Here is a 16,337-nt window from a genome sequence, read left to right on the forward strand (position 1 = left end):
AATTAACAGGTCATCTTGTTACCAGTTGTTTATAAAAAATATATACACGATATTTTACCGAGCGGAACTGTCTTTTTATTAAGATCGGATTTAGTGTTCGTGTGTCGTATGAATAGATATCGTTGCAGGAAATTAAAATGATCCGTTGTCAAACGAAAGTACGGTTGACATTAAATGCATTATTTTTCTCTTTACGCGATATTGTGTTAGTATGTTGATGCTGCATCAACATTTCTTAAATTGACAAGAAAAAATGGCGATTATTTTATCCGACGACATAAACAAAAGTTTGCATCTACAAGTTTTCCGGAGAGTGCAAAACGCGTGCAAATCGGGCCATCAAGCAGGAAAAATCGGTATCGAGATTACTGTGTACACACTCGACCCTGTGTATTGTCAAACACGCGTCAATTAACTTGTGCGAAATCGTGGCCTAGAGCGTTTTCCTCAATCAGTGTCCGACAGAAGTGACACATTAACAATTTATTTTATCTCCCCTTTATTTACCAATTATCGGTAACTGTTAGATCTTCATTATTTTTCGCAAATTATTATTTAATCGTCACTATTGAAAATCACCGCGAATATTGTCGGCTGGTTTTGTTTTTCACGCTGTTTGTTTTCTGCAATTAGATTACGTTGAACATTGCTTGATGAAATAATTATGTAAGCGCTATCAACTAATTATCCCCGTAATTACCGCTATGTGTCGTCACAATTTACAAATACGTTTCGTTTCACCGATTTTTAATGTTCCGAATTTGCAAATTTTGTTAACGAAACGTTAACCGTCGTCGCTTGTTTTAATCAATTACAAGCGTGAATCGATTTAAAATTTAAACCGGTGCATCCGATGTATTACTTCAAGCGCGGCCGATCAACCTCGCCATTACCCAAACAAAATATATCTACATGTATACAATATATAATTTGAAAACACCACATTACACGAAGATGGTACTTTTTATCGCAACGAAATCTGTCCATATATATAGCTATGACCGCGTACTTTAAATAGGGTGCCGATTGTCCGGGTGCCGTTTGTCCGGATACCGCAATTTATACGTGTACAAACGAGAAAGCATTTCCGAAATTTTAACAAAAAACAATCAATTCTTTAAATAAACAACAAGTAAACCTTCACGCAGAAACTGTAGAAACAAAACATAAAGCACATCACGCTCGATGTACGACATGTCAAATGATTCTGGAACGAGGGTAAACAACAGAAAATAATGACGATTGTTAACAATTGAGTTACAATGTATACATATGTACATACACATGTAACAAAACATTCTAGAACTTTGCAAAAATTATACGGTCTGGAATATCGAAATTAACATATTCATTTACATTTACCTGTATTTCACAGCGAACCACCGAGGTCGCGGTGGTCCACCGCGATCATGGTGTTCCACCGTGAGATCAATTTCCCGATAACGCAGAGACTGACACCGCAATTCGCCTCGGCGAAATCACCGTGTTCAACGGTGTATCGTGGTGAGATAGTAATTGTCCACTCTGGGCTGAATCACGGTGATGCGATGTGGATGGCAGAAATCGCGCTAGGCGTAGTGTATTTAATAATTAAAATGAAGTTTGTTTTAAGAACATTTGTTTTTGTTAAGAATCCTTTAAACGAAAAATTACGTAAAATCCGCCTTTGCGGAATGCACATGCTAATCAAGGACGACACTTTAAGCACATGCATTAAGCCCAGTTTCCCATAAAGTGGATCACAAGGAGTCGCCAAATAAACAATTTATTGTATGCGTCAGCATCGTACGTACTTGTCTTTATAATATGTGTTATACTTCATTTCCTTATTAAACAAAATAAGAGAAATTAAAATGATTTTTTTATTTTAGTAGCAGTATAAGTAGTGTGAAATAGGTTGATAAAAACATTACTGAACAGACAAAAATAGATGCATAGGGAGATTCTATCTATTGCCTAAAAACAACAATAAGCTCTACCTTAGGATATACTCCTCACAAAATGATTCTTTAACCGCGTGCACCATTGTAAAACCAGAATATCGTCGATTTATTACAAGGTACGGCGAGCAATGCTTAAATTGGGCCCGGATTGGTGAGTGCAATAAAAACCCAGTGTGGATGGCTGCGAACTGCGCGGATTCATGTGGAGTCTGCAAAGGAGGTGAGTTGATTAGCAAATGTATTTTTACTGTCTACTCTCGTTATCTCGACATCGCATACCTCGATTTTCTCGATATGTCGAGGTTAGCTCAATGTCCTACTTTTTCCTTCTTTATTTATATTAATAAACATCGCATATCTCGAGTTTCGTTATCTCGAATAATTCGATATCTCGATATTAAAATTTGTCCCGAGTCCATATTTACATGTATATACTGTGGTTTATCTCGAAGTGTGAATAACTGTCCCAGTGTCGGCAAAGGTGAGAATTTTTTTCTTTGATACTTCTCCGTCCCGCTTCGCCCGGCTGCTCCCAATACTGTGCGGTTCATTGCGGAGTATTTGAATATCGCCCAGTTTCTATAGCAAGTTGGTGTGATGACGTTCGCAATTGAGCGAGTGATCGCTTAAGATAATTTTGTTTGACTACGTCTAAGTATTTTTCACGGGTAAATGTTTCACGGGTAAATGTATGTTTAAATTTTGAGTAAGTTGTTAGTATCGACGAATTATTTATGTCAGAGTACCATTTTTGAAAGTACTGGTCATATATCCTTTGTCTTACAAGAGATAAACAGTTGTGATCGATTTCCTCAGAGATCCATATTGAAACCGTCGCAAATTTGGTAAATTTTCGTCTCATTTTTTCTTTGAAAACGCCTAATCGGATATCTCGAGCTCTCATTATCTCGATATTTTTTCTTGTTACCGCCGACTTCGAGATAACGAGAGTAGACTGTATATTGAGTATCGTATAATGCAGCTGTCGAAAATTAATTGTTAAACGCATTTTTTATTTCTATATTAACATATTACATAATTCTAAAAAAAAATCGTACACTGGCAAAATACAAGAAACTCGACAACCAGTTATGATTATTGAACACATTTTATATAATGCTATATTAAAGTGCAAAGTACGACTAACCTGTATATTGCTAGTTTGTATTCATAATTGAAATTCATTTTCAAGACCAGCGTATAATTCTTTATATGCTCTGCTTTTGTCTTTTTGTAAAGATGAAGATATCAATGTTTTTAAATTGAGTCCCGAATTTATAAACATGCGATTCAAAAACAATTATTTGGGGAATTATCTGTTCGTTCATTCGTATATATGAGCTTCGTTCTGTGAACACTGGGCTTAATGCATGCGTGTAAAGTGTAGTCCAATGTATGCCTGTGAAGTCCAAACCAGTATCTAGAACGACACGTTGTGCAGAAACAGCATTTTCGTTTAGAATATACTTTTTGTATACAAAACTTCTGTACAAGCGGAAAGTTTTGTCTTTGCTAAGCGTTTGCGCTTTGCACATTCTAATCTGAGATGAGACTTTACGAACATGCATAAAGCCAAGATTTGCCAAAACGAGGCTTTTTTTAGTTAGCATCCTGAAAAGTAGTACACATTTCTATGCGCTTTGCTGTAACCAGCGCCCTCTCGAGGCTACTGGTTGGGCATGCAGAGGAGTCCGGGGCAGAGGTTGTACTCCTGGTCGGACAGATCCCCCGTGACATACACGCTCTGGCACAAAGGGGAACCAAGCGCTCTGGAGAATACCGGCGGGAGCTGTGTTGGACTCTATGTCCCGGTAAGTCTTGTAGTCATAGATCAAGTCATTGGAGACTTTCGGCGGTTTAGCAACCTCTAGCTTTGTAATTGAGGTCAGATTGTATGGCACTTGGTGCCTTGCCATAAATAAAGAAACATGTGCTATGTAAGCATCATTCAGATTGTTTGGCAATTGGTCCCTTGAAATAAGTAAAGGAGCACGTGCACTATATTTATCTTGCTGAGTAAATGAGGTTAGATTGTTTGGCACTTGATGCCTTGATATTAACAACAAACGCATGATATGTAGGTATATGTAGGTATCTTTCTGTGTAAAACATGTCCGAACGTTTGGCATTAGGTCCCTTGTCATAAATAAAGAACACGTGCTATGTAGGTATATTTTTGTGTAATGGGTGTCAAATTGTTTGGCAATTGGTCCCTTGTCATTAATGAAGGAGAACGTGCTATATGGGATAGTTGTTCTCTCTTGCTGATGAAACTTATTTTTTATATAATTATTTTGAAATGTAAAACAAATGCATGTTTGCTTTAAAGGTGCCAATATGTTTCCGCGCTTGCTGTTTTATTTTAATAATATCCACTTCATTTATGACACGTATTCATTGACATGACATATATAAGAAGATAATCAGCCTTTTCTCACGACTGATATGTGACTTGTTTTTCTTTCTTTGACATTAATGCCTTTTGTATATACTTATTTTAATCAACATTTCATACATACGCGTTCATTAATCTGAATGCATGTTTCGTTGATTGCAGATTAATCAAATGAACGATGGATCGTGTAGCGACATATTAGATGGATACGTTTGTAAACAGCCTATGCAAAGACTTTCAAACGCAAGCGCCATTGATAATTCTCTTGGATGTAACGGGGTAAGTAGGTGTTTCTCTTATTAAGTCTAACTTACACATAAATACTATTTTGGAGTAAAATGAAAGCTAAAATAACAACAACGTTAGAATATAACGTGTATAAAAAACTTACCGCTTTTCAATTTACAAGCGTAGTCATATAGTCGTATTATAATTATTTTTAACATTTTGCCATACCTGATCTTTTTTTACTAAAGTTTAGAACATTATTTTATATGCAAATGACATCATATTCTTTCATAGTATTTGAAATCTATCTACAGACGCAGCTAGCCTATAAGGACATGTGTTTCAAGTACATTCATAGCCCAATGACATGGAATAAAGCGAAGACATACTGCGAGACAACTGAACGCGGCTCCCTGGTTGTTATTAAGAATCGGTAATAAGCACGATCATGGCGCGATATTCATAAGATTTGATTATTATTATATATGTAAAGAACATAATTATCTAAAATACATCAAATTAAAAATAATAAGTTCCAGTCCACTGAAAGAAATCTTAAACTGCGCGGCACATAACTTGTGTGAGAATTAGTCATTGAACTAATTTCAACGGTCATTCTTCCCCAAGCCTTTATTCAATTAAATAGTTCGTATCTTTTTGTGGAGGCAGTTATCAGTTTATACAGTATGTGTGCTTGGTACTGCTGGTTAACCAGCTTACCTTGGAAGTTGAGTAGGTAAATTGACCACCGTGCATTAAGATTGAAAACGGCGAAAACAAACAAACAGCGCGGTCGTGAAAGTGTGAGCAGGGGCGCTGCTCTCGAGTATTTAGTACAAATATCAAATGCCTTATTCTGTTTTATGGAAAAAATTGGCCTAAAACAAGTTACTGTTGAGTTGTGTGAGAATATAGCATGTTTTTGGCGAATAAAATAACGAGTGCAATTCAAATAGGATATTCAAAATTTTAATGGAATGCATACAGTTATTTAGAAATGTATTTTTATTTATTAAAAACTTCATGGAAGCGTCACTTACATTTTTTCTCCATGTAGATGTAGATACGGCTATAACTGATAATGCAGAGGTCAGAATTGTATCTGTAAATGTCAAATGTTGGATGCATGTAAGCGCTTGGACGAACCCTTTTGCACTAATAATTTATACATCTAGTTGTAATTTCCCTGTAGATACGTTCACATGTAGTTGTGATTTCCCTGTATACACGTTCACATCTAATTGTGATTTCACTGTAGATACGTTCACATCTAGTTATGATTTCCCTGTAGATACGTTCACATCTAGTTGTGATTTGCCTGTAGATACGTTCACATCTAGTTTTGATTTCCCCGTAGATACGTTCACATCTAGTTGTGATTTCCCTGTAGATACGTTCACATCTAGTTGTGATTTCCCTGTAGAAACGTTCACATCTAGTTGTGATTTCCCTGTAGATACGTTCAGGCATTCGTGGCCAGTGAGCTCCATAATCAGATCGAGGACGTCTGGATTGGATTGTCGATAAATGGGTCTCTGCCATCCAAACTGCAGTGGGCTGCTGCCGACCACCACATTCGCTTTACCAACCTCGAAGCAGCGGACATTAGTAAGTAGGGATGGGGGCCGGGTGAGCATGGTATACTTTGTTTTTCGGGCGATTAGTTTGGTTATAAGTTTAGTGTACCCCTCAGTATGGAGTGGAAAAACAACTTTATAATATAAATATTTTCCTCATTTTCATTTTCAAAGTATTACAAAACTTATTAAAATATATGCCACCCATTAATTACAGAATCTCATATTGACGTTCACATTTCAAATATGCCATGGGTTTGAATAACCATCATTGTGATTATTATTTAGACAGTTTAGGTAACACTGGATGTTTTGCCTTGCAACAAAAGAAACCCATCGGTCTTTGGAAGGAATACAACTGCTCAACGAAACTGCCGTTCTTGTGCCAGAAACTAAGAAATGGCTTTTCCACGGCGCCAGCTATGCCAACCGTGCCCACTACTAACGTGGCAACAAAGTGCGATGATTCCTGGACACAATTCCAAGGCGTCTGTTATAAGGTTGGTTTCATAATATTGTAAGTAAGTTGTGTCGATGGGGCTTAATTGACGAAACGATACGTTAATATAACACTAGAGAGGGTAGGTTTCATTTTGTGAACCAGTGAAACGGCCTTTGGTCTGTCAGCAATCCTCAAATGGGATCCTCAAATTTATATTACAACTAAGTATGTTATAACCGATCGGCTTTGATTTATAACACCGAACGTAATGGAAGGAAGGATATATCTTAAATATATATTTATTTATTGTATTTTCAGCTATCATCAAGAGATCATGGTTTGAAGACTTGGTCAGTTGCCAACGACATCTGTACACACTATGGGGGAAACTTGGTCTATATTGGTTCACAAGATGTGCAAAACTTCATCTATAGTTTGTAAGGAAACTTGGTCTATATTGGTTCACAAGATGTGCAAAACTTCATCTATAGTTTGTAAGGAAACTTGGTCTATATTGGTTCACAAGATGTGCAAAACTTCATCTATAGTTTGTAAGGAAACTTGGTCTATATTGGTTCACAAGATGTGCAAAACTTCATCTATAGTTTGTAAGACGTTTAATATTTTATTAAAATACGTGTAAAGGATTAATACCTGGATAACTAGCTACCGAACATATGTTATTACCCCTTTGCCGTGTATATTATATTTCAAAATGATCGGCCTGTTCACGCAATATTATTATGAACATAATAACAAGTTCATGTAACTTGTTTTTAAACGTTACAGTAAACACAAAAACAATGAATTACCTAATTATTAAAAAAATCCTCAAAATGTGTTATGATATTGCTATTATATGCATATTTTCTCACGACCTCTTACTTGAGCATGTTTATTTAATGTGTCAGTATGTACTGTTTTATAGTTTGATGTTTAACAATGGATCATAGATAATCAATTGCTGTTTGCATTTGCTATAGTGTCAACGGCGATATATTTCTGGGACTTCATGACAAAGGCAACGAAGGGGGTACGCACTGTTTAAATACATCAGCCCACGTGTTTAAATAGAGAACGTTCATGTTGAAACGTGTACTTTAATTTGTTCCTATGCAGCGCACACATATGATATGTTTACGAACAATCAATACTTTATATTTCATTTTATGGGCTTATAATTGAAACATTCTTATATTCAGTGAGGATGCTTACATTTAGGTGGCTAACGTAAAATCTGGTAGACATGTTTGTTTGTTATGTAAAATGGTTTGTTATACCTGATCCAATAAACAAAACCATATGAAGAATACCATTAAGTACATATCATGCATGTATTATAGTGGCATTGTAGCTTTATTTTACAACCTTAACACCATACATACTCAACCCTGACCTGTCCTTTTCGTTTGGCAAGTGTTTGCGTGGAGTAACGGCAAGCCCATGGTTTACACCAATTGGGTCTCGGGCGAGCCCAACAACTATGGGGTGAACGAGGACTGTGCTAGCATGGTGAAGTACAATGGGCAATGGAATGACGACAGCTGCCACACCACAAAAGCGTTCGTTTGTGAAATACCACTGGGTATGTGATATGATTTATGTGTACGTGATATGTTAATGTGAGATGCCACTGGGTATATGTATGTGATATATGTTTATTAGAAGCCACTGGGTATGTGTATGTGATATGTGTATGTGAGCTGCCATTGGATATGTGTATGTGATATGTGTATGTGAGATACCACTGGGTATGTGATATTTATATGTTAGATGCCACTTGGTTTGTGTATGTGATGTGTATATTAGAAGCCACTGGGTATGTGTATGCGAAATGTGTATGTGTGATGTTATTGGATATGTGTGATATGTATATGCGAGATGCCACTGGATACGTGTATGTGAGATACGATACGATTAGGTATGTGATTTGTGTATGTTAGATGCCATTTGATATGTGTATGTGATATGTGTATGTGAGATGCCACTGGGTTAATGTATGTGATGCGTATATAAGAAGCAACTGGATATGTGCATGCGATATGTGTATGAGTGATGTCATTGGATATGTGTATGCGATATGTATGTGAGATGTCATTGGATATGTGTATGTGAATCGTGTATGTGAGATGCCACTGGGAATGTGTATGTGAGATACGATTAGGTATATGATTAGTGTATGTAAGATGCCATAGGACATGTCAAGTGATATGTGTATGTGAGATGCCATTGGATATGTGTATGTTAGATGCCATTGGATATGTGTATGTGAGATGCCACTGGGTTTGTGTATGTGATATGTGTAGATGAGATGCCATTGGATATGTGTATGTTAGATACAATTGGATATGTGTATGTCATATGCGTATTTGAGATGCCACTGAGTTCGTGTATGTGATATGTGTATGTGAGATGCCATTGCATATGTGTATGTGATAAGTGTAAGTGAGATTCCACTGGCTTTGTGTATGTGATATGTTTCTTTGAGATGCCACTGGGTATGTGTTTGGGATATGTGAGAAACCACTGGGTATGTGAAATGTGTATGTTATATAGTTATTTGAGATGCCACTGGATATGAGATATGTGTTTGTTATATGTGTAAGTGAGATGCCATTGAATATGTGATATGTGTATGTGAGATTACACTGGTTATGTGTATGTGATATGTCTATGAGAGATGCCACTTAGTATGTGTATGTGATATGTGTATGTGATATGTGTATGTAAGATGTAACTGGGTATGTGAAATATAATATGTATGTGATATGTGTATGTGATATGTGTATGTGATATGTGTATGTGATGTCTGTATGTGATGTCTGTATGTGATAAGTGCATGTGTATGTGATATGTGTATGTGATGTCTGTATGTGATAAGTGCATGTGCACTGGGTATGTGATATGTGATGAGTATGTGATAAGCCATTTAATATGTATATGTGATACGTTTATGTGAGATGCCACTGGGTATGTGTATGTGCTATGTGTTATGTGCTATGTGTATGTGCTATGTGTATGTGTTATGTGTATGTGATATGTGTATGTGATATGTGTTTGTAAGATTCCACTGGGTTTGTGTAATTGATATGTGTACGTAAGATGCCACTGAATATGTTATATATGCTATGTGAATGTGAGATGCCATTTGGTATGTGATTTGTGAATTGTGAATGCCATCGGATATGTGTATGTGATATGTGTATGTGAGATGCCACTGGGTATGTGTATGTGATATTTTTCTTTGAGACTGGGTATGTGACATGTGATTGTGAGATGCCACTGGGTATATGTATGTGATATGTGTATGAGAGATGCCAGTGGATATGTGATATGTGTATGTGAGATGCCATTTGATATGTGATATGTGTATGTAAGATGCCACTGAGTTTTTGATATATAAATGTGAGGTGCCACTGGTTATATGTATGTGGTATGTTTATGTGAGATGCCACTGGTAATATACATGTGGTATGTGTATTTGAGATCCCACTGGGTATGTGATATGTGATGAGTATGTGATAAGCCATTTAATATGTATATGTGATACGTTTATGTGAGATGCCACTGGGTATGTGTATGTGCTATGTGTATGTGTTATGTGCTATGTGTATGTGCTATGTGCTATGTGTATGTGTTATGTGTATGTGATATGTGTATGTGCTATGTGTATGTGCTATGTGTATGCGATATGTGTATGTGATATGTGTATGTATTTCACTGGGTATGAGATATGCGTATGTGATAAATGAGATTCCACTGAGTTTGTGTATGTGATATGTTTATGTAAGATGCCACTGGGTTTGTGTAAGCGATATGTGTATGTGAGATGCCACTGGGTTTGTGTTTGTGATATGTGCATGTGAGATTACATTGGGTTTGCGAAAGTGATATGTGTATGTGAGATGCCACTGTGAAGGTGTATGTTATAATTGTATGTGAGATGCCATTGGGTATGTGATATGTGAAATGTTTATGTGAGTGGCCGGTCGGTATGTTTATTAAATATGCGTATTCGAATTAATTATAAATATGTTTTAACTGCATATACATTATGTAGACTCATACCGTTATACATATTTGACTCAAAATGCTATTGTTATTGTACCATTAATTTATTCATTTATCATGAACTATTATCGGAAAAAAAATCGTAGTTGGAAAGTTGTGATTAAAAATATGATTTGTTCATTTAAATTTGTAACAACACACGATAAAACCATTGTATTCAACTTTATTTGATATATAGTTCTAAGGAAGAAATTGTCAATTAATTAAAATATCCTCTCTCAGTCAAAGATGTTCTGTTTTTTTTTAAGGAAAACCTGTCAATAAAGAAGCAGTGCCCGATTTCTCAAAACTTGAAGGTATACATGTAAACATAACAATTGTCTGACATTCAAAACATGAAGGTATACATGTGAACATAACACTTGTCTTACATTTGTTATACTAGTAAATTTTCGTTTGTCGAAGTTTATAAACCCAGTTTGGGTTATGTTATAAAATGTCACGGACTTTTCAACATAAAACAAAGTACGCGCATTTTATCATTTTATAATTATGTATCGATATTATTATTATTTCATTGCTTTAAATAAAACTCGATTATTAAGGCATCATGTATTAACGATCTAGTTTCGTGTTTGTGCACGTTACAGAATGCAATACAACCTCATACGGCAACAGCAATATGAAATGGTACCGACATCAAGCCTTCTGTTACTACGTGGAGACTCAAGCTAGCAACTTCAAAACGTGGTCCTTGGCTCAGGATTTCTGCAACTCAGTTCATGGGAATTTAGCAAGCATTGACTCTGAAGGAACCAACGATTTCTTGACCGTGATGGTAGGTTAGAAATATCACATGTATATAAGGCTATACAAGTAGAGGAACATAGTGTAGTAAATAAGAGCACAACGTGCATATCGTAGAAATATCACATGTATATAAGGCTATACAAGTAGAGGAACATAGTGTAGTAAATAAGAGCACAACGTGCATATCGTAGACTTGTATATAAGGCTATACAAGTAGAGGAACATAGTGTAGTAAATAAGAGCACAACGTGCATATCGTAGACTTGTATATAAGGCTATACAAGTAGAGGAACATAGTGTAGTAAATAAGAGCACAACGTGCTTATCGTAGACTTGTATATAAGGCTATACAAGTAGAGGAACATAGTGTAGTAAATAAGAGCACAACGTGCATATCGTAGACTTGTATATAAGGCTATACAAGTAGAGGAACATAGTGTAGTAAATAAGAGCACAACGTGCTTATCGTAGACTTGTATATAAGGCTATACAAGTAGAGGAACATAGTGTAGTAAATAAGAGCACAACGTGCTTATCGTAGACTTGTATATAAGGCTATACAAGTAGAGGAACATAGTGTAGTAAATAAGAGCACAACGTGCTTATCGTAGACTTGTATATAAGGCTATACAAGTAGAGGAACATAGTGTAGTAAATAAGAGCACAACGTGCATATCGTAGACTTGTATATAAGGCTATACAAGTAGAGGAACATAGTGTAGTAAATAAGAGCACAACGTGCTTATCGTAGACTTGTATATAAGGCTATACAAGTAGAGGAACATAGTGTAGTAAATAAGAGCACAACGTGCTTATCGTAGACTTGTATATAAGGCTATACAAGTAGAGGAACATAGTGTAGTAAATAAGAGCACAACGTGCATATCGTAGACTTGTATATAAGGCTATACAAGTAGAGGAACATAGTGTAGTAAATAAGAGCACAACGTGCTTATCGTAGACTTGTATATAAGGCTATACAAGTAGAGGAACATAGTGTAGTAAATAAGAGCACAACGTGCTTATCGTAGACTTGTATATAAGGCTATACAAGTAGAGGAACATAGTGTAGTAAATAAGAGCACAACGTGCTTATCGTAGACTTGTATATAAGGCTATACAAGTAGAGGAACATAGTGTAGTAAATAAGAGCACAACGTGCATATCGTAGACTTGTATATAAGGCTATACAAGTAGAGGAACATAGTGTAGTAAATAAGAGCACAACGTGCTTATCGTAGACTTGTATATAAGGCTATACAAGTAGAGGAACATAGTGTAGTAAATAAGAGCACAACGTGCATATCGTAGACTTGTATATAAGGCTATACAAGTAGAGGAACATAGTGTAGTAAATAAGAGCACAACGTGCTTATCGTAGACTTGTATATAAGGCTATACAAGTAGAGGAACATAGTGTAGTAAATAAGAGCACAACGTGCTTATCGTAGACTTGTATATAAGGCTATACAAGTAGAGGAACATAGTGTAGTAAATAAGAGCACAACGTGCATATCGTAGACTTGTATATAAGGCTATACAAGTAGAGGAACATAGTGTAGTAAATAAGAGCACAACGTGCATATCGTAGACTTGTATATAAGGCTATACAAGTAGAGGAACATAGTGTAGTAAATAAGAGCACAACGTGCATATCGTAGACTTGTATATAAGGCTATACAAGTAGAGGAACATAGTGTAGTAAATAAGAGCACAACGTGCATATCGTAGACTTGTATATAAGGCTATACAAGTAGAGGAACATAGTGTAGTAAATAAGAGCACAACGTGCATATCGTAGACTTGTATATAAGGCTATACAAGTAGAGGAACATAGTGTAGTAAATAAGAGCACAACGTGCATATCGTAGACTTGTATATAAGGCTATACAAGTAGAGGAACATAGTGTAGTAAATAAGAGCACAACGTGCATATCGTAGACTTGTATATAAGGCTATACAAGTAGAGGAACATAGTGTAGTAAATAAGAGCACAACGTGCATATCGTAGACTTGTATAGCATCTACGATTGGTACTTGACCACATATTTTTTCATTGATCGTATAAACCAAAACGTATTATGATATTTGTGTTTATTTAAAAAAATATTTGGTAACCTTTTTATAATAATATTAGTAATGGAAAACACAATCATATCAACATTATATAAACGTTTCAAAACTATAAAATATTGTAAAAGTAAAGGGGCTTTAAATGTGCAAAAAATATTGGATTCTTACAGATTTTTATACTTATGATACTATCTCTGTCTTTGTAAATCTCAATACCCTCCATATTGTTTTTTTTTTTGGTCTACGGTACTAGATGTTTTTTTAAACCATCTTGGTACAATTCAATTAATAAAAGCAACTCATTAATCAATATTATTTATTTAAATGCGAACTCGAATTTGAACTTAACATTGATCATTTTTCATATAAATTGCAAATTTCTCTTTCAAAATTACGATTAGTGTCTCTCAAATTAGCCATTAAAACATAATATTTCCTTCTATTTTTTTTTTATATCAACTCGTTTAAATGACTGTACTATGTTTGTAGTTTTCATCGTCTATTTTTTTCTGTAAAAGTTCATAATTAAATGCATGTTATCCATCATCTAAAAATGTAAGTCGAGCAAAACTTACAGCTTTTTACAACTTTTTAAAACTTTTACAGTTGTATAGTTTGCAATTGTGTAAAACAAAATCAATTGTTTAACAGTTTAATATTTTAATTGTAAATGTTTTAATTTATGTTAAAATACTAACTATTTATTTTCCTTTAACATTTTTTTCATATTAAGTTTTCATAACTGTATATTCATGGTTTTTATCCTCAAATTTTCTGTAAAGTTAATAATTACATTAATTGTATTCGTATTCTGAAAATGTTTGTCTAGCAAAAATCAAAAAGTATAGTTACATATTCTCTAATTTGTAAACAAAAATTTTTTTTTGTTGTAAAATTTAACAATTTTATTTTCACTTATTTTTATACCCCCGAAGGTGGGCATATAGAGATTGCATTTTCGTCTGTCTGTCTGTCCGTCTGTCCGTCACACTTTTGCGTTTAGGTTTCGAAAAATGCTCATAACTTTTATGTCGCTTCAGATGTAACCTTCATATTTGGTATGCGTGTGTATATGGACAAGCCTTTCCATACGCACACAAGATTTGACCCCTTTGACATTGACCTTGAACTTGGGGTCCGCGTTTAGGTTTCGAAATCTGCGTTTAGGTTTCGAATGGCGTTTTTGGGGGCATATGTCTTCCTATTGAGACATCTCTTGTTTTTAGTAATTTTTGAGTAACGATTTCATGTTGTACTGTAATGTTTACGTCAATAAAACATTATGTCTGTCTGTATATTTCTCCCTTAAGTTGGTTGTCAAGTTTACAATATTCCGTGATCCATACTAATTTTAATTTTCACTCTGCAAATATTGTTAAAGAGCATATTATGTCAAAACAAAACATGTTCCATTTAAGGTAGCACAGTCAGTGAACAGGGAAACGTGGATTGGACTTTGGAAAAATGACGTCAACGGTAAATTCAAGTAAGTTGTTCACAAAATTAAACGTGTTTTTTTAAAGTTTAAATTGCTCGACCAACCATATTTGACAAAAAATAAACCGTTCTTCGGCGATTCTTAGTCAATGTTAAATTGTTTAGTCTGTATTATTTTAGTGAAGGTATATGATGTTTCAGATGGAAGGACGGGTCCAGTGTACAATTTGCAGCATGGCATCCTGGGACATCTATATCAAAATCATGCATAATGATTAAGAACGATGGTTATTATTATAGGTTTACATCACACTGTCCTGACTGTAATAAATTTATAAAATTTATAAAACTTCAGTTGATCCTAATAGTTTAATGTATTTGTTTTTAAATATAAATTTACCTTTTGACAATTAGTAACGCATGCAGCTTTGTTAAGCAAAGATGCCAAATATCGCTCAACTTGATAACAATATGATTAAAGTGCAACCGTATAGTGACAACACCGGTTTACAAGAATCCTTGCGCTTATAGCTTCTTTGGATGGGTAACCGTGGAATTAGAATTTGTTTGTAACTGAGCAAAACAGCATTGCTGGGTAGGTAACTGGGCATTACAACATTTCTGGGTAGGTAACAGAGTATAACTACATTTCTGGGTAGGTAGCAGAGCATAACATCATTGCCGGGTAGGTAACAGAGCATAACAACATTGCTGGGTAGGTTACAGAGCATAACACCATTTCTGGGTAGGTAACTGAGCTTTACAACTTTTCTGGGTAGGTAACACAGCATAACCACATTTCTGGGTAGGTAATAGAGCATAACAAAACTGCTGGGTAGGTAACAGAGCATTACATCTTTTATGGGTAGGTAACTGAGCATTACAACATTTCTGGGTAGGTAACTGAGCATTAACACAATTATTGGGTAGGTAACAGAGCATTGCAACATTTTTGGGAAGGTAACAGAGCATAACACCATTTCTTGGTAGGTAACAGAGCATTACAACATTTCTGGATAAGTAACAGAGCATAACAACATTTCTGGATTGGTAACCGAGCATTACAAAATTTCTGGATAGGAAATCGAGCATTACAACATTTCTGGATATGTACCGAGCACTACAACATTTCTGGATATGTACCGAGCACTACAACATTTCTGGATAGGTAACCGTGCACTACAATATTGCTGGATAGGTAACCGAGCATTGCAACATTTCTGAATAGGTAACTGAGCATTACAACATTTCTGGATAGGTAACCGAACATTACAACATTTCTGGATAGGTAACCGAGCATTACAACATTTCCGGATAGGTAACCGAGCATCACAACATATCTGGATAGGTAACCGAGAATTACAACATATCTGGATAGGTAACCAAGCATTACAACATTTCTGGATAGGTAACCGAGCATT

At 35.4% G+C, this 16,337-nt stretch overlaps 1 protein-coding gene across 1 annotated transcript in view; it reads left to right on the top strand.

Moving 5' to 3' along the window:
* The window catches only part of LOC127859696 (uncharacterized), a 99,099-nt gene that overhangs the window by 68,379 nt on the left and 14,383 nt on the right, over positions 1 to 16,337 (top strand). Inside the window, exons 34-46 of the mRNA XM_052397202.1 lie at positions 2,060 to 2,163; positions 3,597 to 3,754; positions 4,501 to 4,617; positions 4,881 to 4,999; positions 6,023 to 6,174; positions 6,432 to 6,643; positions 6,904 to 7,022; positions 7,569 to 7,618; positions 8,003 to 8,170; positions 10,905 to 10,952; positions 11,247 to 11,434; positions 14,898 to 14,965; positions 15,118 to 15,203. Coding sequence (XP_052253162.1) covers positions 2,060 to 2,163; positions 3,597 to 3,754; positions 4,501 to 4,617; positions 4,881 to 4,999; positions 6,023 to 6,174; positions 6,432 to 6,643; positions 6,904 to 7,022; positions 7,569 to 7,618; positions 8,003 to 8,170; positions 10,905 to 10,952; positions 11,247 to 11,434; positions 14,898 to 14,965; positions 15,118 to 15,203 — 1,589 coding nt within the window. The remainder of the gene's footprint in view (positions 1 to 2,059; positions 2,164 to 3,596; positions 3,755 to 4,500; positions 4,618 to 4,880; positions 5,000 to 6,022; positions 6,175 to 6,431; positions 6,644 to 6,903; positions 7,023 to 7,568; positions 7,619 to 8,002; positions 8,171 to 10,904; positions 10,953 to 11,246; positions 11,435 to 14,897; positions 14,966 to 15,117; positions 15,204 to 16,337) is intronic.

The sequence above is a fragment of the Dreissena polymorpha genome, chromosome 15, assembly GCF_020536995.1.
Source record: "Dreissena polymorpha isolate Duluth1 chromosome 15, UMN_Dpol_1.0, whole genome shotgun sequence".
Taxonomy (NCBI): domain Eukaryota; kingdom Metazoa; phylum Mollusca; class Bivalvia; order Myida; family Dreissenidae; genus Dreissena; species Dreissena polymorpha.